Below are 24,986 nucleotides of genomic sequence, written 5' to 3'. Positions count from 1 at the left end.
TTTGGTGGTTCTAAACTTCTTCCATTTAAGAATGATGGAGGCCACTGTGTTCTTGGGGACCTTCAAAGCTGCATTTTTTGGTACCGTTCCCCAGATCTGTGCCTCGACACAATCCTGTCTTGGATCTCTATGGACAATTCCTTCGACCTCGGCTTGGTTTTTGCTCTGACATGCACTGTCAACTGTGGGACCTTAAACAATGGCCACTCTTTAAGGTGAGGTACTGATAACAGAACAGAACAAAATGTTGGTTATAATATAAATCTCACTGCAAATGAGAACTGTGTGACTGTGTGACTTTCATTCATGTTCATTCATGTAAAAAGTGTTTTCAGCCGACAATACAATTTCTAGTTCACTTAACTTCGGGGGAGAGAAAAGTTCTGTGAGTGAACTAGAAATGAGTTGAGTGAACTAGAAATGATTTTGCAGCTGGTTAACTTGATCTTTTTAAACTTTTTATTTCAAGTCCTCCTAATTTAACTATGTAAGAATATCCTCAGCTGAACTATTTAAACTCCATGGACTCAAACCCAGGTCCAGCGACTGTCCCCTTGGTCATTACGCCAAGAGATACAAAGTTGGATTACGCCAAGAGATACAAAATTGGATTACCGATAAAATAGCTGTTTGCTCAATTATGGAATTATTATGTTATTGACAGATGGCTGTTAAATTTTTGGGGGGTTGAGAGCAGACCGTGGGTTCTTACAAATTTGCTCTGACTAACCACACACCAGATAAACAGGTAAAACAATCTCACTAATGGTTTGATCAAATCCACTTCACGTTTTGATATATCTGGTTTAATGCATCATATTTCAGCCTCTAAAAAATGTTTTAAGTTGTAAACTGGTTCCTGACAAGTAAATTGATAAAAAATAAAGTTAAATACATCTTGCCGAAACGCACACTGGGTAATATGTTAATGAGACACGTATTTAAGCCAATACAGTATTTTATTGTTGTTGTTATGACAAATTTACAGTTCAGTTTCACTATTTCAGTTCACTCAACATTGTTTTATTAATTCGGGTCGTGGAGTATTCCACACCAGCTCAACAACTTCCCATTTTTAAGTCCAGCCAACTTAGATATTTACGCTGAATTGACTTTTTATATGTTGAATTTGTTTTACAGTGCAGCACCTACACCAATTAGTGGTGTACTATTATATAATAATATTTTGGGGGGATGTTTTTTAACATTACTTTTCTTCTGTAGGATATTCCCAAGAATATCTCCAGTTTCTATAGTGCCTTAACGCAAGAACTTCCATCCGTATTCCAGTCAAAGGTAAGCCAGGCCATAGACGGGTCTTTGTGTGTCATAATCATAATGATATCATCAATCGAGAGCTCAAGTTCCACGGTGTCCACATCACTAAGGACCTATCATGGTCCAAACACACAGGAAGAGTGTACGACAACACCTCTTCCCCCTCTGGAGGCTGACAGATTTGGCATGGGCCCTCAGATCCTCCAAAGGTTCTACAGCTGCACCATTGAGAGCATGTTGACTGGCTGCATCACTGTGTGGTATGAAAACTGCTCAGCATCCAACTACAAGGCGCTAGAGAGGGTAGTGCGTACGGCCCAGTACATCACTGGGACCGAACTCCTACCTGTATACCAGGCGGTGTCAGAGTAAGGCACTAAAAAAGGTCAAAGACTCCAACCACCCAAGTCATAGACTCTCTCTGCTATCGCACAGCAAGTGGTCCCAGAGTGCCAAGTCTGTGACCAAAAGGCACCTGAACAGCTTCTACCCCCAAGCCATAAGAGTGCTGAACAGTTAATCAGATGGCTACCCGGACAATTTACATTGACCCACCTTTATAATTTATTTCTTTATCTTAATTGTTTTACACTTTGCACTGGCTCTATGCACACGCACTAGACTATATGCACACACTCACACATACTACACTTTACATATGCTGCTACTCTGTTCATTATTTCCTGATTGCCTAGTCACTTTACCCCAACCCACATACAATGTTCCCTGTAAGCTGTATGTGTGTGAGGGTTCGCAGTAGCCTGAGACTGCCTAGCAGCTCCCCAGGACTGCCATGCAGAGCGCAGAAGAAATATCAGTGAGAGAAGCACAGGATTGAACTTCAAGTTTTCGCTGTTAGTTAACACTTAACACTATCAACGTTTCCCTTTACTGTGGCAATTGTGATAGAATCAAGGCAATATTAGCCACGTTCAATACATCATACCGAAACAAAACTATATATATGCAATATTTTTTTTTCCTTCAAGCCAAGAGGTTGAAGGAATTGTCCATAGAGATCCGAGACAGGATTTTGTCGAGGCACAGATCTGGGGAAGGGTACCAAAAAATGCAGCATTGAAGGTCTCCAAGAACACAGTGGCCTCCATCATTCTTAAATGGAAGAAGTTTGGAACCACCAAAACTGTGACGCCAAACTGAGCAATGTGGGGAGAAGGGCCTTGGTCAGGGAGGTGACCAAGAACCCGATGGTCACTCTGACAGAGCTCCAGAATTCCTCTGTGGAGATGGGAGAACTTTCCAGAAGGACAACCATCTCTGCAGCACTCCACCAATAAGGTCTTTATGGTAGACTGGCCATGCGGAGCCACTCCTCAGTAAAAGGCACATGACAGCCTGCTTGGATTTTGCCAAAAGGCACCTAAAGGACTCTGACCATGGAGTCTCTGGTCTGATAAAACCAAGATTGAAGTCTTTGGCCTTAATGCCAAGCGTCACGTCTGGAGGAAACCTGGCACCATCCGTACGGTGAAGCATGTTGGTGGCAGCATCATGCTGTGGGGATGTTTTTCAGCGGCAGGGACTGGAAGACTAGTCGGGATCGAGGGAAAGATGAACGGAGCAAAGTACAGAGAGATCCTTGGTGAAAACCTGCTCCAGAGCGCTCAGGACGTCAGATTGGTCAACAACCCTAAGCACACATTCAAACATGTCTGGAAAAAACTGAAAATAGCTGTGCAGTGATGCTCCCCATCAAACATGACAGAGCTTGAGAGGATCTGCAGAGAAGAGTGGGAGAAATTCCCCAAATACAGGTGACCCAAACGTGTAGCGACATACCCAAGAGCAGCTCCCCAGGACTGCCATGCAGAGCGCAGAAGAAATATCAGTGAGAGAAGCACAGGATTGAACTTCAAGTTTTACCTGTTGGTTAACACTTAACACTATCAACATTTCCCTTTAATGTGGCAATTGTGAGAGAATCAAGGCAATATTAGCCACTTTCAATACATCATACCGAAACAAAACTATGCAAGATATTTTTTTGTAGTCAGAACCCAGGACTCTATTGGACTCTATTGCTCACGACTCTGTTGTGCACGAGACCATATCCTACACAGATCATACGGCACAGCCAATCAGAGCTGCAGTAGACCAATATAGACCCTTGACATACAATGCATTCGGAAAGTGTTCATACCCTATATAAGGTGGCCATTGTTGCTATTGTTTATGTCTTTATAATGTTACCATTTAACATTATCCTTATATAATACTATCTACGTAGGATGAATTATTGGCATGTCCAACCGTCCCATTTTTTACACAGATCTGTGCCCTTTTGCACTACAAAAATGTTGCCTCCATTTAGACAGAAAGGAAACGAGAAGAATGAGTAGTGCAGTGTGTGTCCTACCTTTGTGTGATGTGGTCCAGGCATATATGTTTCCAGTAGGGCAAGGTGCTGTGTGTGGCAGCTGCTCTGAAGCTCTGCTGTAGCAGGGCTCCCACCACTGTTTTTATACCTCGCACAACATTCCTACACTCCTCCTCTGATGAACAAGAATGAAAAAGTTCAACCATGCGCAACTTAACTTTGATATGGAATGTGTGTGTGAGAGAGAGATGGCCTTGACCTATGGGTGTTCTATCAGCAGGTCCTGTCCATTAGCCAGCCACACAACTGTTAGCATCTTGACTTTTGACCTGTGAGAGATTTACCCTATAGAGAGTTTTATCATTTTCCAGTGTTTGAATAAAACTTGACATGCACAATTCATTTTTTTTTTGTTTCATCCAATGGCAGATTGTGAGCATGTTTAAAAATGTGTCACTCTTGCAATTTCATTATCCTTATATATAGGACAAATGATCTGTCATGTTCGTCGTATACATAATGAGCGGACCAAGGCGCCGCGTGAGTAGAGTTCCACATATTTATTAAAGTGAACGTTCAAAAAACAACAAAGAATAAACTAACGTGAAGTTCGCAGTACACATGGCACTAAACCAAAACGAAACAATATCCCACAAACGCAGGTGGGAAAAGGATCACATTAAGTATGATCCACAATTAGAGGCAACGATCATCAGCTGCCTCCAATTGGGAACCATACTCACACCAACATAGAAATGTATGACTAGAACACCCCCTAGTCACGCTCTGACCTATTGCACCATAGAGAACCCCAAGGGCTCTCTATGGTCAGGGCGTGACATGATGAGAAATAGAGGTATTGAAAAACTGTTCGCTACTGTAAAAACGTAGCACAGTGTGGTATGCCATTTCTGCCCCATGTAACATTGATTAAGATCACCTATTTAATGTGACTTGCCAACTACCCTGCATGCCAACTGATCACTATCGCCTGTCTCTCTCCTTGAAATTCAGCGACAATTCTATCAGCAGAAAGCAGTAACAAAACTGGCGTTATCACTTGTTTGTACGCTATGTTCCCATCATGATCTCACACACCCGTAGACAAAGGTTATAAAAGCTGAGACCCACCTCTTGTTCGTTGGGCTCTTAACTCTGTACATTTTGAGTGGTTGTTAACCACACGAGAATTACAATTCTTATAATAAATGCTTGTTGTTTGAAGAACCTACATTCTCTCTTCTTTCTGGTTAGAATATCCATGAGACAGCTCACTCTGACCATTTTACTCACCCTAGCAGAGCTGGTTAGGCTGTTTTTATGTTATCCAGAGCGTTGGTAAATGCAACTGTGAGGCTGGCAACAATTTAATTACGCTTCTTTGCCAACGTTTACTGACTCCGGCCATATTCAGTGTTAAACGTTTGTAAATTTGTCAGTTATTCGGAGCGAATTTACCAGCTACGTCTATCGACAGATGTCGCAGTGACATCATTAACATTCTATTGAAATGGTTACTTGCATAGTGGAGTCTTTTGTTTAGACATGTAGCTAGCTAGCTAGCTAACTAGCTAAATAATGAACCATAATCCCAACTCATAATGTTACTACCCTGCATGAATCTGCAGGTAGCTAACCAACCAGGTTTAATGTTAGCTAGCTAACATTAGGCTATAACTAGCAATGCAAATGGCTCTGAGATACGAATAATATTACTACAGAGATCAAACATGTAACGTTAGCTAGCGAACCTGCCAGCTAACGATAGCCTGCTAGCCAACAGTAGACTTTAACTTGAAATGAAAACGACTTTCTGACATAATTAGAAATGTGTCATATCTGAAAATGTAGCTAGGTAGACTATCTTATCCATATACATGGATGACCGCTTCACCCTCTCTGTCCTGGATGCCATGATTGACTTAGTTTGAAGAGACAGGTGTTTTATACAACAGCCTTCTGTGTATTCTCTTTTCTACTCCGTCTGCATATTTGCAATCAACCGCCAGAATCTTCTCCATCTCCTTAGCCATCATACTCTAATTTCACTGATTTCAAAACTTGGTCCTGCAGAAAGTGGAGAGCAACACATGCAGTTCTGTGATATCTTCCAAAAAAGCCACATTAGAAAGGATTACCTATACATACAAGCTAATGTTATAGACAGAAGCGTGCTTTATGGCAGACCAATCCGAACTCATCTCTCGACATGTCCAGCCCACTCATTATTTCAGCCAATCATGGCTAGCGGGAAGGTTGCTGACTTTTTCCGTGGCTAAACCAACTAGGCTCATAACTTAACAATTTTATTCGTATTTACAGATGGCATACAATTGTGTTATTTAGGCACATGAAAGTTCATATGTTCCAGAAGGCGTTTCTGATTTAAAAAAAATGTTTTTCATTCAAATGGCTCTTCGCAAAAGCTTTGTGTAACGAGTCACATTTATTCTAATGCATTCTCGTTGCATTATGCCCAACAACAGTCACTACAAACTGCACTCCCTTAAGTACTTATTTGGACAGTGAAGCTAAAACCTTTCATTTGGCTATATACTCCAGCATTTTGGATTTGAGATCCTTTATATGAGGCGACAGTACAGAATGTCAGCTTTCATTTGAGGGTATTTTCATACATATCTGTTTCACCATTTAGACATGAATGGTTAATAATGTATTGTGTCATTTTGGAGTCACTATTATTGTAAAGAAGAATATAATGTTTCTGAACACTTCCACATTTAATGTGGATACTACCATGATTACAGATCATCTTGAAAGAATCCTCATGAATAACGATGATGATTGAAAAAGTTACTTAAGCAATAATACATGAGAGGCCATGTGTTATGACATTTTTATCATGGCTGTGATGTGGTCATTGCCACGAGGGGAAGCCGAGTGTTTTATTGCTTTTATACAACAGGTTACCAGCGTTAAAAAAGATGAGACAGTGGATCTGTAAAAGTAGTAGTAGTAGTAGTAGTAGTAGTAATAGTGCGTTGCTAGGTAACGACGTAAACAATGGCACTTTTTATGAATGTGGTCATGTGTATGTTGTCTAGTATTTCATGGGCAGGATAGACTCTAACAATGGAAATTCCAAACCACCCATTGTATAAAGAGTCACACACATCCACACACAGAGGCATAAATATCATACCCCTCCCAAAAAATAATGCTAACATCCCCTGTTAATGGTAATGGTGACTGGTTAGCATGTTTTGGGGGTATGATCTGTGTCTCTGTAACTTTCTCATTCATCATTATTCACAGTTAATTCATGATTGTCTGTAGTCATGGTAGTATCCACATGAATGTACAAGCGTTTAGGAAAATATTATATTCTTTTGTACAATAAAAGTGACTCCAAAATGACACAAATCATCATTTACCATTCAGTTCACACCATAACCCGAAACACAACCAAAACAAACTGCAAACGCATACAAGAAGTTTGTAGAGTCAAGCTTGATGTAGTCATCGCTAGCTAGGAATGTGGTATCAAATACTCAACTTTTAACTACTTTAATAATACACTATAAGGGAATTTGTTCAAAAATGTATGACACCTTAAAATGGGGGGACTAGATACATAAGGTGCTTTCATTTCTAAACGGTAAAACATATGTATGAAAATTGCCTCAAATTTTAAGGTGACCTTCTGTACTGTCGCCTCATATGAAACAGTTGATCTGAAATCCCAAATGCTGGAGTATAGAGCAAAATGAAATGTTTTAGCTTCACTGTCCAAATACATACGGAGGGGAGTGTATAATCTAAGTACCATACAGTCAGGTACATAATTATTGACACCATTGATAAAGATGAGCAATAATGACTGTATGAAATAAATAATGCAAATACTGAGCTATGTAGTATGAATTTTGGGGGGGAAATTATATTATTTTATATAAATAAAATTCCTCTGAGAAAGATATTTTGTTTAACGAGTAATAAAAAACATCTACAAAAGATAGGTGTCAAAATGATAGGTCTATGGCAGCTAATGTTAGTGTGTGAGATTTTTTTATTATCATCATTATATATATATATATATATATTTTTTTTTTACCTTTATTTAACTAGGCAAGTCAGTTAAGAACAAATTCTTATTTACAATGACGGCCTATCCCAGTCAAACCCTCCCCTAACCCGGACGAAGCTATGCCAGTTGTGCGCCGCCCTATGAGTCTGATCTGATGTGACATTCCTGATCTGGTATGATGGATAGGTGCCTCTGTCACTTGTTTTCGAAGACGATGAACTAGTCACCTGCTGGGGAGTGTGTGTCTGCATGTGCATGTGCAGGGAGTAGTACACAGCATTGTACGAGATCTTCAGTTTCTTAGTAATTTCTCGCATGGAATAGCCTTCATTTCTCAGAACAAGAATAGACTGACGAGTTTCAGAAGAAAGTTATTTGCTAATGGCCATTTTGAGTTTGTAATCGAACCCACAAATGCTGATGCTCCAGATACTCAACTAGTCTAAAGAAGGCCAGTTTTGTTGCTTCTTTGAGCAGGACAACAGTTTTCAGCTGTGCTAACATAATTGCAAAAGTGTTTTCTAATGATCAATTAGCCTTTTAAAATGATAAACTTGGATTAGCTAACACAACGTGCCATTCCAACACAAGAGTGATGGTTGTTGATAACATACCTCTGTATGCCTATGTAGATATTCCATTAAAAATCTGTCGTATCCAGGTATAATAGTCATTTACAACATTAACAATGTGTACACTGTATTTCTGATCAATTTCATGTTATTTTAAATGGACAAAAAATGTGCTTTTCTTTCAAAAACAAGAACATTTCTAAGTGACCCCAAACTTTTGAACGGTCGTGTACATGTGGGCAATGTTCTCTCTAATTTAAGATCAAGTTAACGAGCTAAAATATAATTTCTAGTTTACTCAACTGTTGAGACAACTTAAGAATGCATGTTAGCAGAACTTTTCTGCCCCCCAAAGTTAAGTGAACTACAAATTGTATTGTAGGTGGTTGCCTTGATTTTTAAAAGTTGGCTGAAGACACTTTTTACAGTGTGCCCTTTAGAAGAAAAACATCTCAGTGAACTAAACAAAAGGAAAGGGTGCAACTCTACTGCATTTGAAGAGCAGTGTGAATGCAACTTTTTCTTGGTTGCACACATTGAGTAAAACACAGGTGTCCCTCAACCAATAAAAAGTTGCATTCACACCACTCTGTAAATGCAATCTGATGAAGGTCTAAGGACCAAAACATGCATGTTTCAATGCATCTGCTCTAAAGCTTTAATTTTCTTTTATCATATTAATATTCTACTTGAAATAAATGATGTAAACAAAGGCTCAAAAACATGAATGAAAATCACAGTCTTCTCATTTGCAGTGAGATTTATATTATAACCAACATTTTGTTCTGTTCTGTTATCAGTACCTCACCTTAAAGAGTGGCCATTGTTTATGTCTTTATAATGTTACCATTTAACATTATCCCTTATATAATAATATCTACGATGAATTATTGGCATGTCCAACTTTCCCATTTTTTACACAGATCTGTGCCCTTTTGCTCTACGAAAATGTTGACTCCATTTAGTACAGATTTACAAGAGCATACAGATGAAAAAGAAAAGCACAAAAAGGAATAATGATAAAACAATTATCTGAAGAAAAAAATCTTTAAAGTAAGTAATAAAAAACAAGACTAGAAGAATGAGTAGTGCATTGTGTGTCCTACCTTTGTGTGATGTGGTCCAGGCATATATGTTTCCTGTAGGGCAAGGTGCTGTGTGTGGCAGCTGCTCTGAAGCTCTGCTGTAGCAGGGCTCCCACCACTGTTTTTATACCTCGCACAACATTCCTACACTCCTCCTCTGATGAACAAGAATGATAAAGTTCAACCATGCGTAACTTAGCTTTGATATGGAATGTGTGTGTGAGAGAGAGATGGCCTTGACCTATGGGTGTTCTATCAGCAGGTCCTGTCCATTAGCCTGTCCTTTAGCCAGTTATCTAGCTCAAGAGGTTAACTAGGCACAACATCCTTTTATTGTTAACAAATGACAAGAAAATCATATAAAAAGTAAAGTGAATATTGCATTAGATACTTAGATTGAAAATGCATCCAAATTGAAAGAGTAATTTGGTGCAGTGAACAAGTGACTTTGTACTCAGTCAATTGAAAATGTATTTAGAGTTTTGAAACATGAGCCATTTTGATGATCTGTTTAGATTTTTGTGCTTAGGGTTGTGAAAATGTACCACATACATGTGAAAATTGCACCAAAGTGAACTGTAACTTCACTCACACCTTCCTCTGAGTTTGTTCAAACGAATTCCCATCCCTTCAACTATTTCAATCTCTGCAACTATTAGGAAAGGGGGATACATAGTCAGTTGTACAACTGAACGCATTAAACTGAAATGTGTCTTCCGAATTTAACTCAACCGCTCTGAACAGTGGCTTAACTGCCTTGCTCAGAACAACAGATGTTTACCTTGTCAGCTCAGGGATTCGATCCTGCAACCTTTCTGTTACTGGCCCAACGCTCCGATCTGCCAGGCCTCCTGCCAGACTACCTGCCGCCCCTAACGGGGGCGGCAGGTGACAGACCGGCTTTGCAAAATTTGAAATTGTGTATTTTACAATGGATTAAAGTAGAGACTCAGAGCTAGAAAATGGTATATCATACACTACAGTTAAAGAACAATGGGAAAGTAATTATGCTTTGAAAGTTGATAAACTTACAAAATCACTTTTGAGAAAATTACCCTTGAATATGTTGGTACACATACTGGAGAGCTCTTCTTTGTCTACACCCATTCAGCATCGTTCACAACCTCTTCAGCTTTAGCCCCACCCATCTCTTTAAGGATTCACATATGATGCCATGTACAAAACAACCAAAGATTTCAAAGGCTGGTTTTACTACGGGTGTCTTCGTAAATTCAATCTGGAGTGTCAGAGTGTTTTCTGGGCATTCGTAAACTCAGAGCATTGTCAGATTGTCCGTTCGTAAATTCAGAGCGTTTCGCTCTCGGAGCGTTCAGAGCGCACACTGGATGCTCTAGCCGACTAGAAGGGTTGATTCAAGTGTTCTGTCCTAACAACAGCAGTCAATCACCCAAGCTAACTGGCTAATGTTGGCTAGCTTGCTAGCTACTTCCAGACACAAATGAGAGAACAGCTATGGTGGTAAAAAATTATAAACTTTGTTATGCACATGCGCTGTATGAGCCTTGAACCTGTACATTTCCACTGTTGGTTTCTCTCATATAAGAATAAGACAGTTTTTTTCCTCTATTGTTTTTGAGTAACTTGGTCACGTGGCCAAAGACAAAGAGCATCTGAGAGTGACCACAGTTTTTGAGTCAATCCTGTTCTTTTCCTATCTTTCAAGGGCACGGCTGTATGGAGATATGAAGAGAACAGAGGCTAACTGTAACGATTGTCTACTTCGTCCTCCTCATCGGACGAGGAGAGGCGAGAAGGATCGGACCAATATGCAGAGTGGTTCGTGCTCATGATGATTTATTAAAACCGAAACTGAACACTGAAATACAAAACAATAAACGAAGTGCAGAAAACCGAAACAGTACCGTGTGGTGAAAACACTAACACGGTAGACAAACACCCACAAAACACACGTGAAACCCAGGCTGCCTAAGTATGATTCTCAATCAGGGACAACGATTGACAGCTGCCTCTGATTGAGAATCATACCAGGCCGAACACAAAATCCCAACATAGAAAATCACACATAGACAACCCACCCAACTCACGCCCTGACCAACTAAATAAATACAAAACAAGGGAAAACTGGTCAGGAACGTGAAACTAACTTGAGCAGCAGCAACAATTCTATCAGCAGAAAGCAGTAACAAAACTGGCGTTATCACTTGTTTGTACGCTATGTTCCCATCATGATCTCACACACCCGTAGACAAAGGTTATAAAAGCTGAGACCCACCTCTTGTTCGTTGGGCTCTTAACTCTGTACCTTTTGAGTGGTTGTTAACCACACGAGAATTGCAATTCTTATAATAAATGCTTGTTGTTTGAAGAACCTACATTCTCTCTTCCTTTCCAGTTAGAATTTCCATGAGACAGCTCACTCTGACCATTTTACTCACCCTAGGGGAGCTGGTTAGGCTCTTTTTATGTTATCCAGAGCGTTGGTGACTGCAACTGTGCTGCTGGCAACAATTTAATTACCATATTCAACATCTGTTGAGCGTTCTTAAATTTCTCAGTTATTCTGAGCGAATTTACCAGCTACGTCTATCAACAGTTGTCCCAGTGACATCATTAAAAAAAGTATTATTTTTTATTTAACCTTTATTTAACCAGGCAGGCTAGTTGAGAACAAGTTCTCATTTGCAACTGCGACCTGGCCAAGATAAAGCATAGCAATTCGACACATACAACAACACAGAGTTACACATGGAATAAACAAAACATACAGTCAATAATACAGTAGAAAAAAGAAAACAAAAAGTTTATATACAGTGAGAGCAAATGAGGTAAGATAAGGGAGATAAGGCAATAAATAGGCCATGGTGGCAAAGTAATTACAATATAGCAATTAAACACGGGAATGGTAGATGTGCAGAAGATGAATGTGCAAGTAGAGATACTGGGGTGCAAAGGAGCTAGATAAATAAAATAAATACAGTAAGGGGATGAGGTAGATAGATGGGCTGTTTACAGATGGACTATGTACAGGTGCAGTGATCTGTGAGCTGCTCTGACAGCTGGTGCTTAAAGCTAGTGAGGGAGATATGAGTCTCCAGCTTCTGTAACGGCTTTCGTCTTCCTCCTCGTCTGAGGAGGAGAAGTTAGAAGGATCGGAGGACCAATGTGCAGCGTGGTAATTGTTCATCTTGTTTAATAAAAGTGAACACTCAAAATACAAAAAACAACAAATGTGAAAAACCGAAACAGTTCTGTCTGGTGCAGACACACGAAGACTGAAGACAACCACCCACAAAACCCAACACAAAACAGGCTACCTAAATATGGTTCCCAATCAGAGACAACACAAAACACCTGCCTCTGATTGAGAACCATATCAGGCCAAACACAGAAATAGGAAAACATAGAAATACAAACATAGACTGCCCACCCCAACTCACGCCCTGACCATACTAAATAAAGACAAAACAAAGGAAATAAAGGTCAGAACGTGACAGCTTCAGTGATTTTTGCAGTTCGTTCCAGTCATTGGCAGCAGAGAACTGGAAGGAAAGGCGACCAAAAGAGGAATTGGCTTTGGGGGTGACCAGTGAGATATACCTACTGGAGCGCGTGCTACGAGTGTGTGCTGCTATGGTGACCAGTGAGCTGAGATAAGGCGGGGCTTTACCTAGCAGAGACTTTTAGATAACCTGTAGCCAGTGACGAGTATGAAGTGAGGGCCAACCAACGAGAGTGTACAGGTCGCAGTGGTGGTAGTATATGGGGCTTTGGTGACAAAACGAATGGCACTGTGATAGACTGCATCCAATTTGTTGAGTAGAGTGTTGGAGGCTATTTTATAAATGACATCGCCAAAGTCGAGGATCGGTAGGATGGTCAGTTTTACGAGGGTATGTTTGGCAGCATGAGTGAAGGATGCTTTGTTGTGATATAGGAAGCCGATTCTAGATTTAATTTTGGATTGGAGATGCTTAATGTGAGTCTGGAAGGAGAGTTTACAGTCTAACCAGACACCTAGGTATTTGTAGTTGTCCACATGTTCTAAGTCAGAGCCGTCCCGAGTAGTGATGCTGGACGGGCGGGCAGGTGCGGGCAGTGATTGATTGAATAGCTTGCATTTAGTTTTACTTGCATTTAAGAGCAGTTGGAGGCCACGGAAGGAGAGTTGTATGGCATTGAAGCTCATCTGGAGGTTAGTTAACACAGTGTCCAAAGAGGGGCCAGAAGTATACAGAATGGTATCGTCTGCGTAGAGGTGGATCAGAGAATCACCAGCAGCAAGAGCAACATCATTGATGTATACAGAGAAGAGAGTCGGCCCGAGAATTGAACCCTGTGGCACCCCCATAGAGACTGCCAGATGTCCGAACAACAGGCCCTCCGATTTGACACACTGAACTCTATCAGAGAAGTAGTTGGTAAACCAGGCGAGGCAATCATTTGAGAAACCAAGGCTGTCGAGTCTGCCAATAAGAATGTGGTGATTGACAGTCGAAAGCCTTGGCCAGGTCGATGAATACGGCTGCGCAGTAATGTCTCTTATCGATGGCGGTTATGATGTCGTTTAGGACCTTGAGCGTGGCTGAGGTGCACCCATGACCAGCTCTGAAACCAGATTGCATAGCGGAGAAGGTACGGTGGGTTTCGAAATGGTCGGTAATCTGTTTGTTAACTTGGCTTTCGAAGACCTTAGAAAGGCAGGGTAGGATAGATATAGGTCTGTAGCAGTTTGGGTCTAGAGTGTCACCCCTTTTGAAGAGGGTGATGACCACGGTAGCTTTCCAATCTTTGGGAATCTCAGACGATACGAAAGAGAGGTTGAACAGGCTAGTAATAGGGGTTGCAACAATTTCGGCAGATAGTTTTAGAAAGAGAGGGTCCAGATTGTCTAGCCCGGCTGATTTGTAGGGGTCCAGATTTTGCAGCTCTTTTAGAACATCAGCTATCTGGATTTGGGTGAAGGGGAAATGGTGGGGGCTTTGGCGGGTTGCTGTGGAGGGTGCCGGGCAGTTGACCAGGGTAGGGATAGCCAGGTGGAAAGCATGGCCAGCCGTAGAGAAATGCTTGTTGAAATTCTGAATTATAGTGGATTTATCGGTGGTAACAGTGTTTCCTAGCCTCAGAGCAGTGGGCAGATGGGAGGAGGTGCTCTTATTCTCCATGGACTTTACAGTGTCCCAGAACTTTTTTGAGTTTGTACTACAGGATGCAAATTTCTGTTTGTAATAGCTAGCCTTAGAATTCCTAATTGACTGTGTATATTTGTTCCTAACTTCCCTGAAAAGTTGCATATCACGGGGGCTATTCGATGCTAATGCAGAACGCCACAGGATGTTTTTGAAATGGTTACTTGCACAGTGGAGTCTTTTGTTTGGACATGTAGCTAGCTAGCTAGCGAACTAGCTAAACAATGAACCATAATCCCAACTCATAACGTTACTACCCTGCATGAATCTGCAGGTAGCTAACCAACCAGGTGTAATGTTAGCTAGCTAACATTAGGCTATAACTAGCAATGCAAATGGCTCTGAGATACGAATAATACTGCTACACAGATCATACAAGTAACGTTAGCTAGCGAGCCAGCCAGCTTTGTAAAACAGATATGTATGAAAATAGCCTCAAATAAAAGGTGACCTTCTGTACTGTCGCCTCATATGAAACATTTGATCTGAAATCCCAAATGCTGGAGTATAGAGCAAAATGAAATGTTTTAGCTTCACTGTCCAAATACATACGGAGGGGAGTGTATAATCTAACTACCATACAGTCAGGTACATAATTATTGACACCATTGATAAAGATGAGCAATAATGACTGTATGAAATAAATAATGCAAATACTGAGCTATGTAGTATGAATTTTGGGGGGGAAATTATATTATTTTATATAAATAAAATTCCTCTGAGAAAGAGATTTTGATTAACGAGTAATAAAAAACATCTAAAAAAGATAGGTGTCAAAATGATTGGCACCCCTGTTTTCAATACTTTGTCCACCCTCTCCTTGCGAGGATAACAGCACTGAGCCTTTTATATAGTATTTTATTTATCTTTCTCAAGCGTGCCAATGATTTTGGACCTGACTGTATGTCATTGTAACGACAGGTCTATAGGTGTATGGCAGCTAATGTTAGTGTGTGAGATTTTTTAATTATTATTATTATATATATATTTTTTAACCTTTATTTAACTAGGCAAGTTAGTTAAAAGGATCGGCCCCTTGTTGTCAATTTCTGCCTAAAATAACATACACAAATCTAACTGCCTGTAGCTCAGGCCCTGAAGCAAGGACATGCATATTCTTGGTTCCATTTGAAAGGAAACACTTTGAAGTTTGTGGAAATGTGAAAGGAATGTAGGAGAATATAACACATTAGATCTGGTAAAAGATAATACAAAGGGGGAAAAAATATTTTATTTGTACCATCATCTTTGAAATGCAAGAGAAAGGCCATAATGTATTATTCCAGCCCAGGTGCAATTTAGATTTTGACCACTAGATGGCAGCAGTGTATGTGAAACGTTTCAGACTGATCCAATGAACCATTGCATTTCTGTAAAAAATGTTATATCAAGACTTCCCAAATGTGCCTAATTTGTTTATTAATAACTTTTCATGTTCAAAACCGTGCACTCTCCTCAAACAATAGCATGGTATTCTTTCACTGTAATAGCAACTGTAAATTGGACAGTGCAGTTAGATTAACTGCTAATCGCATTAGCCTACGCTAGCTCAACTGTCCCACAGACTCAGGTCTGCTGAGTGCAAACTTAAACTTTTTAATTAAACAGAAAATTCTGTGCAACTTCCAGCATGCATTTACTGTGAACACTGAGGCTGTACCCGCTTTCAGTTACAGTTTTAACAGTGGCCAAGTAGGCTACTGTGGCTATTTTATCATAATGTAGGCCTACCAGAGGGGTCTACCATCAAAAACAATGGAGAAACATGAAAATAGCTGTTCTATCATTCAGCCCACAGTAGCAGCCAATTTGTGGTGTTAAATGTTTGACTACATTCCATGAGACTTTAGGGGAAAAAACATGCAGGGCTTGATATAACCTGTTTATCATCTTGTCCTTCAGATAAGGAGGTGACTGAAAATGTTATTGTGTTGTTTTATGCAACAAAAAAAGCATTATTATTCCCATACTACTATTACAGAGAATCAGACAAAGTATGCTACTCTCTGTCTACTGGCTACTTAGCTTATTCAAGCCTGTCTCAAAATACAACAGCCAACTCAAGAGAAAAAAAAGCTCTTTACCTGACTTGCTTTTCAAAGACGTCTAGAAATGCACACAAGCTATACTCTTGTAGGAAGCAATCGCTCTCCTATTTCTGACTACAAATGATCTATAACTGGGCTAATAACTCACTAACTAGCAAAAGATATGAACAAAATGTGCATAAGTGGCTACATTCAGCTCTTGCTTTGATCCCAAAACAAGCACATCTACTCAGGACCACAGCTGTAAACACAGTCCAGTTTGAGTTAAATGGCACAGATCATCCATATGTGGCAATGGTCATATACAGTGCATTCGGAAAGTATTCAGCCCTCTTTACTTTTTCCACATTTTGTTACGTTACAGCCTTATTCCAAAATGGATTAAATTGTTTTTGTTCCTCATCTATCTACACACAATACCCCATAATGTCAAAGCAATAACAGGTTTTTAGACATTTTTTCAAATGTATTAAAAATAAAAAACGGAAATATGTTTTTTCCAGACATGTTCGAATGTGTGCTAAGGGTTGTTGACCAATCTGACGTCCTGAGCGCTCTGGAGCAGGTTTTCACCAAGGATCTCTCTGTACTTTGCTCCGTTCATCTTTCCCTCGATCCCGACTAGTCTTCCAGTCCCTGCCGCTGAAAAACATCCCCACAGCATGATGCTGCCACCAACATGCTTCACCGTAGGGATGGTGCCAGGTTTCCTCCAGACGTGACGCTTGGCATTAAGGCCAAAGACTTCAATCTTGGTTTTATCAGACCAGAGACTCCATGGTCAGAGTCCTTTAGGTGCCTTTTGGCAAAATCCAAGCAGGCTGTCATGTGCGTTTTACTGAGGAGTGGCTCCGCATGGCCAATCTACCATAAAGACCTTATTGGTGGAGTGCTGCAGAGATGGTTGTCCTTCTGGAAAGTTCTCCCATCTCCACAGAGGAATTCTGGAGCTCTGTCAGAGTGATCATCGGGTTCTTGGTCACCTCCCTGACCAAGGCCCTTCTCCCCACATTGCTCAGTTTGGCGTCACAGTTTTGGTGGTTCCAAACTTCTTCCATTTAAGAATGATGGAGGCCACTGTGTTCTTGGAAACCTTCAATGCTGCATTTTTTGGTACACTTCTCCAGATCTGTGCCTCGACAAAATCCTGTCTCGGATCTCTATGGACAATTCCTTCAACCTCTTGGCTTGAAGGAAAAAAATATATTGCATATATATAGTTTTGTTTCGGTATGATGTATTGAAAGTGGCTAATATTGCCTTGATTCTCTCACAATTGCCAAAGTAAAGGGAAACGTTGATAGTGTTAAGTGTTAACTAACAGGGAAAACTTGAAGTTCAATCCTGTGCTTCTCTCACTGATATTTCTTCTGCGCTCTGCATGGCAGTCCTGGGGAGCTGCTAGGCAGTCTCAGGCTACTGCGAACCCTCACACACATACAGCTTACAGGGAACATTGTATGTGGGTTGGGGTAAAGTGACTAGGCAATCAGGAAATAATGAACAGAGTAGCAGCATATGTAAAGTGTAGTATGTGTGAGTGTGTGCATATAGTCTAGTGCGTGTGCATAGAGCCAGTGCAAAGTGTAAAACAATTAAGATAAAGAAATAAATAATAAAGGTGGGTCAATGTAAATTGTCCGGGTAGCCATCTGATTAACTGTTCAGCACTCTTATGGCTTGGGGGTAGAAGCTGTTCAGGTGCCTTTTGGTCACAGACTTGGCACTCCAGGACCACTTGCTTTGCAATAGCAGAGAGAGTCTAAGACTTGGGTGGTTGGAGTCTTTGACATTTTTTAGGGCCTTACTCTGACACCACCTGGTATAGAGGTGCTGGATAGCAGGGAGTTTGGCCTCAGTGATGTACTGGGCCGTACGCACTACCCTCTCTAGCGCCTTGCAGTCGGATGCTGAGCAGTTTTCATACCACGCGGTGAGTGATGCAGCCAGTCAAGATGCTCTCAATGGTGCAGCTGTAGAACTTTTTGAGGATCTGAGGGCCCGTGCGAAGTCTGTTCAGCCTCCTTAGGGGGGAAGAGGCGTTGTCGTACACTCTTCATGTGCTGGTGTGTTTGGACCACGATAGGCCCTTAGTGATGTGGGGACCGTGGAACTTGAAGCTCTCGATTGATGTTATCATTATGATTATGACACACAAAGACCCGTCTATGGCCTGGCTTACCTTTGACTGGAATACGGATGGAAGTTCTTGCGTTAAGGCACGATAGAAACTGGAGATATTCTTGGGAATATCCTACAGAAGATAAGTATATCCCCCCAAAATAGTATTATATAATGTTAGTGCACACCACTAATTGGTGTAGGTGCTGCACTGTAAAACAAATTGAACCTTCCGCTTCGCTCCTCAGGTAGTATCACATTTTCACATTCTCATTTCATTTCATTACAGTACAACGGTTTGATTTGTTTAATCTTAGCTAGCTACTTAGCCGTCTTTGTATCAAAGATAATTGCGTAGCTAGCCAGCTATTCTTCGTTCTTTTAACGTAACTTTTAACGTAACGTAGTCAACACTGCTACCTAGCCAGCTAGCCACCGAACAGCAACACTGTAGTAACTATTACATTCAACGGAACGACTCGATTAGTGTAGTGTTAGCTAGCTACATAGTTGTCTTTGCTGTCTTTGTTTCTAAGATAACTGCGTAGTTTAGACTAATTCGGTTAGCTAGCCAGCTATTTTTCGTCCTTTTAACGTAACGTAACGTAGTCAACACTGCTCGCTAGCCAGCTAGCCACCGAATAGCAACACTGTAGAAACTATTACATTCAACGGATCAACGGAACGATTGATTAGTGTAGTGTTAGCTAGCTACATAGTTGTCTTTGCTGTCCTTGTATCTAAGACAATTGTGTAGTTTATACTAATTAACGAGCCAGTTACCGAGGTTACATAGCTAGCTACCGAGGTTACCTAGCCAGCGACACTCTCAAACAAAGTCAACAACGCAGCCACTGCTAGCTAGCCCACTTCCGCAGTACTGTATCATTTTAATAATTTTGGTCAATAAGATTTCTGCAACGCAAGCTTAACTTTCTGAACATTCGAGACGTGTAGTTCACGTGTCATTCCAATCTCCTTTGCATTAGCGTAGCCTCTTCTGTAGCCTGTCAACTATGTGTCTGTCTATCCCTGTTCTCTCCTCTCTGCACAGACCATACAAACGCTTCACACCGCGTGGCCGCGGCCACCCTAACCTGGTGGTCCCAGCGCGCACCACCCACGTGGAGTCCCAGGTCTCCGGCAGCCTCTGGAACTGCCGATCTGCGGCCAACAAGGCAGAGTTCATCTCAGCCTATGCTTCCCTCCAGTCCCTCGACTTCTTGGCACTGACGGAAACATGGATCACCACAGATAACACTGCTACTCCTACTGCTCTCTCCTCGTCTGCCCACGTGTTCTCGCACACCCCGAGAGCTTCTGGTCAGCGGGGTGGCGGCACCGGGATCCTCATCTCTCCCAAGTGGTCTTTCTCCCTTTCTCCCCTTACCCATCTGTCTATCGCCTCCTTTGAATTCCATGCTGTCACAGTTACCAGCCCTTTCAAGCTTAACATCCTTATCATTTATCGCCCTCCAGGTTCCCTTGGAGAGTTCATCAATGAGCTTGATGCCCTGATAAGCTCCTTTCCTGAGGACGGCTCACCTCTCACAGTTCTGGGTGACTTTAACCTCCCCACGTCTACCTTTGACTCATTCCTCTCTGCCTCCTTCTTTCCACTCCTCTCCTCTTTTGACCTCACCCTCTCACCTTCCCCCCCTACTCACAAGGCAGGCAATACGCTCGACCTCATCTTTACTAGATGCTGTTCTTCCACTAACCTCATTGCAACTCCCCTCCAAGTCTCCGACCACTACCTTGTATCCTTTTCCCTCTCGCTCTCATCCATCACTTCCCACACTGCCCCTACTCGGATGGTATCGCGCCGTCCCAACCTTCGCTCTCTCTCCCCCGCTACTCTCTCCTCTTCCATCCTATCATCTCTTCCCTCTGCTCAAACCTTCTCCAACCTATCTCCTGATTCTGCCTCCTCAACCCTCCTCTCCTCCCTTTCTGCATCCTTTGACTCTCTATGTCCCCTATCCTCCAGGCCGGCTCGGTCCTCCCCTCCTGCTCCGTGGCTCGACGACTCATTGCGAGCTCACAGAACAGGGCTCCGGGCAGCCGAGCGGAAATGGAGGAAAACTCGCCTCCCTGCGGACCTGGCATCCTTTCACTCCCTCCTCTCTACATTTTCCTCTTCTGTCTCTGCTGCTAAAGCCACTTTCTACCACTCTAAATTCCAAGCATCTGCCTCTAACCCTAGGAAGCTCTTTGCCACCTTCTCCTCCCTCCTGAATCCTCCTCCCCCTCCTCCCCCCTCCTCCCTCTCTGCAGATGACTTCGTCAACCATTTTGAAAAGAAGGTCGACGACATCCGATCCTCGTTTGCTAAGTCAAACGACACCGCTGGTTCTGCTCACACTGCCCTACCCTGTGCTCTGACCTCTTTCTCCCCTCTCTCTCCAGATGAAATCTCGCGTCTTGTGACGGCCGGCCGCCCAACAACCTGCCCGCTTGACCCTATCCCCTCCTCTCTTCTCCAGACCATTTCCGGAGACCTTCTCCCTTACCTCACCTCGCTCATCAACTCATCCTTGACCGCTGGCTACGTCCCTTCCGTCTTCAAGAGAGCGAGAGTTGCACCCCTGCTGAAAAAACCTACACTCGATCCCTCCGATGTCAACAACTACAGACCAGTATCCCTTCTTTCTTTTCTCTCCAAAACTCTCGAACGTGCCGTCCTTGGCCAGCTCTCCCGCTATCTCTCTCAGAATGACCTTCTTGATCCAAATCAGTCAGGTTTCAAGACTAGTCATTCAACTGAGACTGCTCTTCTCTGTATCACGGAGGCGCTCCGCACTGCTAAAGCTAACTCTCTCTCCTCTGCTCTCATCCTCCTAGACCTATCGGCTGCCTTCGATACTGTGAACCATCAGATCCTCCTCTCCACCCTCTCCGAGTTGGGCATCTCCGGCGCGGCCCACGCTTGGATTGCGTCCTACCTGACAGGTCGCTCCTACCAGGTGGCGTGGCGAGAATCTGTCTCCTCACCACGTGCTCTCACCACTGGTGTCCCCCAGGGCTCTGTTCTAGGCCCTCTCCTATTCTCGCTATACACCAAGTCACTTGGCTCTGTCATAACCTCACATGGTCTCTCCTATCATTGCTATGCAGACGACACACAATTAATCTTCTCCTTTCCCCCTTCTGATGACCAGGTGGCGAATCGCATCTCTGCATGTCTGGCAGACATATCAGTGTGGATGACGGACCACCACCTCAAGCTGAACCTCGGCAAGACGGAGCTGCTCTTCCTCCCGGGGAAGGACTGCCCGTTCCATGATCTCGCCATCACGGTTGACAACTCCATTGTGTCCTCCTCCCAGAGCGCTAAGAACCTTGGCGTGATCCTGGACAACACCCTGTCGTTCTCAACTAACATCAAGGCGGTGGCCCGTTCCTGTAGGTTCATGCTCTACAACATCCGCAGAGTACGACCCTGCCTCACACAGGAAGCGGCGCAGGTCCTAATCCAGGCACTTGTCATCTCCCGTCTGGATTACTGCAACTCGCTGTTGGCTGGGCTCCCTGCCTGTGCCATTAAACCCCTACAACTCATCCAGAACGCCGCAGCCCGTCTGGTGTTCAACCTTCCCAAGTTCTCTCACGTCACCCCGCTCCTCCGCTCTCTCCACTGGCTTCCAGTTGAAGCTCGCATCCGCTACAAGACCATGGTGCTTGCCTACGGAGCTGTGAGGGGAACGGCACCTCAGTACCTTCAGGCTCTGATCAGGCCCTACACCCAAACAAGGGCACTGCGTTCATCCACCTCTGGCCTGCTCGCCTCCCTACCACTGAGGAAGTACAGTTCCCGCTCAGCCCAGTCAAAACTGTTCGCTGCTCTGGCACCCCAATGGTGGAACAAACTCCCTCACGACGCCAGGACAGCGGAGTCAATCACCACCTTCCGGAGACACCTGAAACCCCACCTCTTCAAGGAATACCTAGGATAGGATAAAGTAATCCTTCTGACCCCCCCCCCCCCCTTAAAAGATTTAGATGCACTATTGTAAAGTGGTTGTTCCACTGGATGTCATAAGGTGAATGCACCAATTTGTAAGTCGCTCTGGATAAGAGCGTCTGCTAAATGACTTAAATGTAAATGTAAATGTAAAAAGTCAATTCAGCTTAAATATCTAAGTTGGCTGGACTTCAAATTGGGAAGTTGTTGAGCTGGCGTAGAATACTCCACTAACCCAATTAGTAAAACAATGCTGAGTGAACTGAAATAGTCAAACTGAACTGAAAGTTTGCCATAACAACACAAATAGCTGAGTTGATCACACAAGAGAGTTCAGTTTGCTGAGACCCACAACGTAAAATACAGTGTCTCATTAACATATTACCCAGTGTGCCTTTCGGCAAGATGTATTTAACTTTATTTTTTATGAATTTACTTGTCAGGGACCAGTTTACAACTTAAACATTTATTTTAGAGGCTGAAATATGATGCATTAAACCAGATATATCAAAAAGTGAAGTGGATTTGTTCAAACCAGTAGTGAGATTGTTTTACCTGTTTATCTGGTGTGTGGTTGGTCAAAGCAAATTTGTAAGAATCCACTGTCTGGTCTCAACCCAATATTTTCTTTTAACAGCCATCTGTCAATAACATAATAATTTCCATAATTGAGCAACAGCTATTTAATAGGTTATCCAACTTTGTATCTCTTGGCGTAATAACAAAGGGGACAGTTGCTGGACCTGGGTTTGAGTCCATGGAGTTTAAATAGTTCAGCTGATGATGTCCTTACATTGTTAAAGTAAGAGGACTTGAAATTAATAGTTAAATAAAGATCAAGTTAACCAGCTGCAAAATCATTTCTACTCAACTGTTGAGACAACTTAAGAATGCATGTTAGCAGAACTTTTCTGCCCCCCAAAGTTAAGTGAACTACAAATTGTATTGTAGGTGGTTGCCTTGATTTTTAAAAGTTTGCTGAAGACACTTCTTTGGAAGAAAAAAAATCTCAGTAAACTAAACAAAAGGAAAGGGTGCAACTCTACTGCATTCCAAGAACAGTGTGAATGCAACTTTTTCTTGGTTGCACACAGGTGTCCCTCAACAATGTGTGCAATCAATAAAAAGTTGCATTCACACTGCTCTTTAAATGCATTCTGAGGAAGGTCTAAGGACCAAAACAAGCATGCTTCAATGCATCTGCTCTGAAGCTTTCCTTTTCTTTTATCATATTAATATTCTACTTGAAATAAATTATGTAAACAAAGGCTCAGAAACATGAATGAAAGTCACACAGTCTTCTCATTTGCAGTGAGATTTATATTATAACCAACATTTTTGTTCTGTCCTGTTATCAGTACCTCACCTTAAAGAGTGGCCATTGTTTATGTCTTTATAATGTTACCATTTAACATTATCCCTTATATAATACTATCTACGTAGGATGAATTATTGGCATGTCCAACTTTCCCATTTTTTACACAGATCTGTGCCCTTTTGCACTATGAAAATGTTGCCTCCATTTAGTACAGATTTACAAGAGCATACAGATGAAAAAGAAAAGCACAAAAAGGAATAATAATAAAACAATTATCAGAAGAAAAAAATCTTTAGAATAAGAAATTAAAAACAAGACAGAAAGGAAGACGAGAAGAATGAGTAGTGCAGTGTGTGTCCTACCTTTGTGTGATGTGGTCCAGACATATCTGTTTCCAGTAGGGCAAGGTGCTGTGTGTGGCAGCTGCTCTGAAGCTCTGCTGTAGCAGGGCTCCCACCACTGTTTTTATACCTCGCACAACATAGCCTACACTCCTCCTCTGATGAACAAGAGTGATAAAGTTCAACCATGCGCAACTTAACTTTGATATGGAATGTGTGTGTGAGAGAGAGATGGCCTTGACCTATGGGTGTTCTATCAGCAGGTCCTGTCCATTAGCCAGCCACACAACTGTTAGCATCTTGACTTTTGACATGTGAGAGATTTACCCTATAGAGAGCTTTATAATTTTCCATACAGTGTTTGTATAAAACATGCACAATTCATATTTATTTTTGTTTCATCCAATGGCAGATTGTTTGCATGTTGAAAAATGTGTCACTCTTACAATTTCATTATCCTTATATGAAGGACAAATTATTAGAAATAGAGGTATTTAGAGTTTTGAAACATGAGCCATTTTGATGATCTGTTTAGATTTTTGTGCTTAGGGTTGTGAAAATGTACCACTCTGTAACGGTACTCGTCCTCGTCATCATGAATCAGTATGAAAGATCGGACCAATGTGCAGCGTGGTAAGTGTCCATTTTAATGAAAGCCAACTGAACACTGAATGACAAAACAACAAAAGAGAATGAACGAGACGG

At 42.0% G+C, this 24,986-nt stretch overlaps 1 protein-coding gene across 3 annotated transcripts in view; it reads right to left on the bottom strand.

Moving 5' to 3' along the window:
- The window catches only part of LOC139576661 (urea transporter 2-like), a 35,050-nt gene extending 10,690 nt beyond the window's left edge, over window positions 1-24,360 (bottom strand). Inside the window, exon 1 of one of the 3 annotated variants that reach the window (XM_071402990.1) lies at window positions 24,303-24,360. In XM_071402990.1, coding sequence (XP_071259091.1) covers window positions 24,303-24,326 — 24 coding nt within the window. In that variant the 5' untranslated portion in view covers window positions 24,327-24,360. Of the gene's footprint in view, window positions 1-3,655; window positions 3,750-9,342; window positions 9,404-24,302 lie in introns of those variants that run through there. The other 2 variants (XM_071402989.1, XM_071402988.1) reach the window with 2 other exon arrangements.
- Between the last annotated feature and the right edge of the window lie 626 nt (window positions 24,361-24,986).

Source organism: Salvelinus alpinus, chromosome 5, assembly GCF_045679555.1.
Source record: "Salvelinus alpinus chromosome 5, SLU_Salpinus.1, whole genome shotgun sequence".
NCBI lineage: Eukaryota > Metazoa > Chordata > Actinopteri > Salmoniformes > Salmonidae > Salvelinus > Salvelinus alpinus.
The sequence above is the reverse complement of the archived record's forward strand: the minus strand, read 5'-3'. Positions and strand labels throughout refer to the sequence as shown.